Here is a 1,773-nt window from a genome sequence, read left to right as displayed (position 1 = left end):
GACCCAAAATAAAATACGTTTGCTGCCTCTGTGCTACACTGTTTCAGGGAAGTGTCTCTGAGGCAGCATGATGCCTCTGGACGAACAACAATCTCTGTTCCTGTCTTGTTTTTACGCGTCTACTCTCAGTCTCACTGTCTCTGTAGATCAAGGTTTGTGTCAAACAGCATCTCTGACACAAACACTTTACATCACCAATAGCCTTTGTGATATAAAGTGTAAAGYGGGGCAGYTWTGTGAGAGGCCACAGACATATCTAAGGCAGCTTGTACACAGCGTTCCTGACTAATCCCACTTGTTCCTCTCCCAGCTGGCAGCTGCACAGAGAGCAACACGGAAAGCAAAAATCATCAGGGATCATGATCTCTGATCAAATACACAAGATAAGGACTGCTTACTTAAGCTTTGTTTGAGTCCAGTGGCAGAGTGGACGATGACGTTCAGGAAGCCGTACAAACCAGAGGATTCGTCATCTGTGCAGGAGGAGTTTAAGTCAACGACAGAAATACAAAACRTTGTTTATTCAAATAAACTGGATGAAAAGCGGCAAAGTGGGTACCTCACCTTCCTTATTCATGGTCATTGGGATAGAGTGAACAGTTTGGAGCTTCACACATGAGTTTGTGAGCATCTGCAGCTCCAGAGAGGTCAAGGAGAAGCTCTTAAAGCCTGAAAGACGCCATTTTGGGGCGAGAGAGAGAAGTGAGATCACAGCTGCTAAAGACAAAGGGGRAAAAAAAGTTTGAAAAACAGAATGAAACTTACACTTCTTCTGCTGCTCGCGAATTATCTCCCTCCACTCTGCCCGCTCGTAATCAGAGGAGATCAGAAATGTGAATCCCTGAAAGACAAAAAGCAGGAGAAATAATTGTCACGGCTCCATTCTGTAATTCTTAGCCTTCAACAACAGAGGGCAGCAGAAGCCAAACTTAAAAAGTTGTCACCTGAAATCATTATCAGATAAACACAATGGTGTTTTAAAACCCAGTCAGTAGCTGCTTTCCTTACAAATGCAGCTACTGACTGTAGAATATAAACTTTGTCTATATTCTTCTAATGTTGAAAAAAATAACATTTCGAAATTGCGGTGTTTCCATTAAATAAGAAATGAAAATATAAATGAACTTGTTCGCACAAGTCATTAAAAATCGTGGTGGCAGCAGAAATAAACAGTCAAATGATATATATTCATAATTCAGCCACAGCTGTMAGCCAATCAGAGGAGACCWTGACGTCTTATTTAGGCATTGGAGCTACAAGCCCCGCCTACTTGGAAGTAGCTACTAATGAGCTTTTTGGGGAAATTGTAGTCAGAAATTTTACAGTAGAGCTGAGGATTCATCACGTTGGAATGACACACGACTTTTATGAATTGTGTGATGCAGTGAGAGCTCTGGTGGAGCCAGCTGCACATTGTCCAAAAACCCCCCAAAACAAACCGTCATCCTCCTTCCACTTCCTGTCGTCTTCTTCAACATTTCTGCCAGTAGACTCGTGTGTTGCAAAAAGATTTGTTCCTGTTGCAGCTTTGTGAAATTCAACTTTGCGCAAAAAATTTTTTTATAAAAAAAAAAAAGTTTGTTTTAATTGGTGCAAAGTCATGGTTAGTGGGTTAGTAGTTAGTGTGACTCACTTTGCCGTTTCTGTTGGCCACTCTGAACGCCATGTTGGGGGACATGAGCAGCAGCAGTGACTCTTGCTCAGACAACTTCTTCTTCAGCCGCTCTATAACTTTGGCTCCTTTCGTCGTCCTCTACAGATAACAAAAAAAAA

At 42.0% G+C, this 1,773-nt stretch overlaps 1 protein-coding gene across 1 annotated transcript in view; it reads right to left on the bottom strand.

Moving 5' to 3' along the window:
• si:dkey-91m11.5 (BCR activator of RhoGEF and GTPase) overlaps positions 1-1,773 on the bottom strand; it is a 45,983-nt gene that overhangs the window by 10,729 nt on the left and 33,481 nt on the right. Inside the window, exons 9-13 of the mRNA XM_017306526.1 lie at positions 1,634-1,753; positions 766-841; positions 565-669; positions 392-473; positions 296-317 (exon numbers count right to left, since the gene is read on the bottom strand). Coding sequence (XP_017162015.1) covers positions 296-317; positions 392-473; positions 565-669; positions 766-841; positions 1,634-1,753 — 405 coding nt within the window. The remainder of the gene's footprint in view (positions 1-295; positions 318-391; positions 474-564; positions 670-765; positions 842-1,633; positions 1,754-1,773) is intronic.

Source organism: Poecilia reticulata, linkage group LG9, assembly GCF_000633615.1.
Source record: "Poecilia reticulata strain Guanapo linkage group LG9, Guppy_female_1.0+MT, whole genome shotgun sequence".
Lineage (NCBI taxonomy): Eukaryota > Metazoa > Chordata > Actinopteri > Cyprinodontiformes > Poeciliidae > Poecilia > Poecilia reticulata.
The sequence above is the reverse complement of the archived record's forward strand: the minus strand, read 5'-3'. Positions and strand labels throughout refer to the sequence as shown.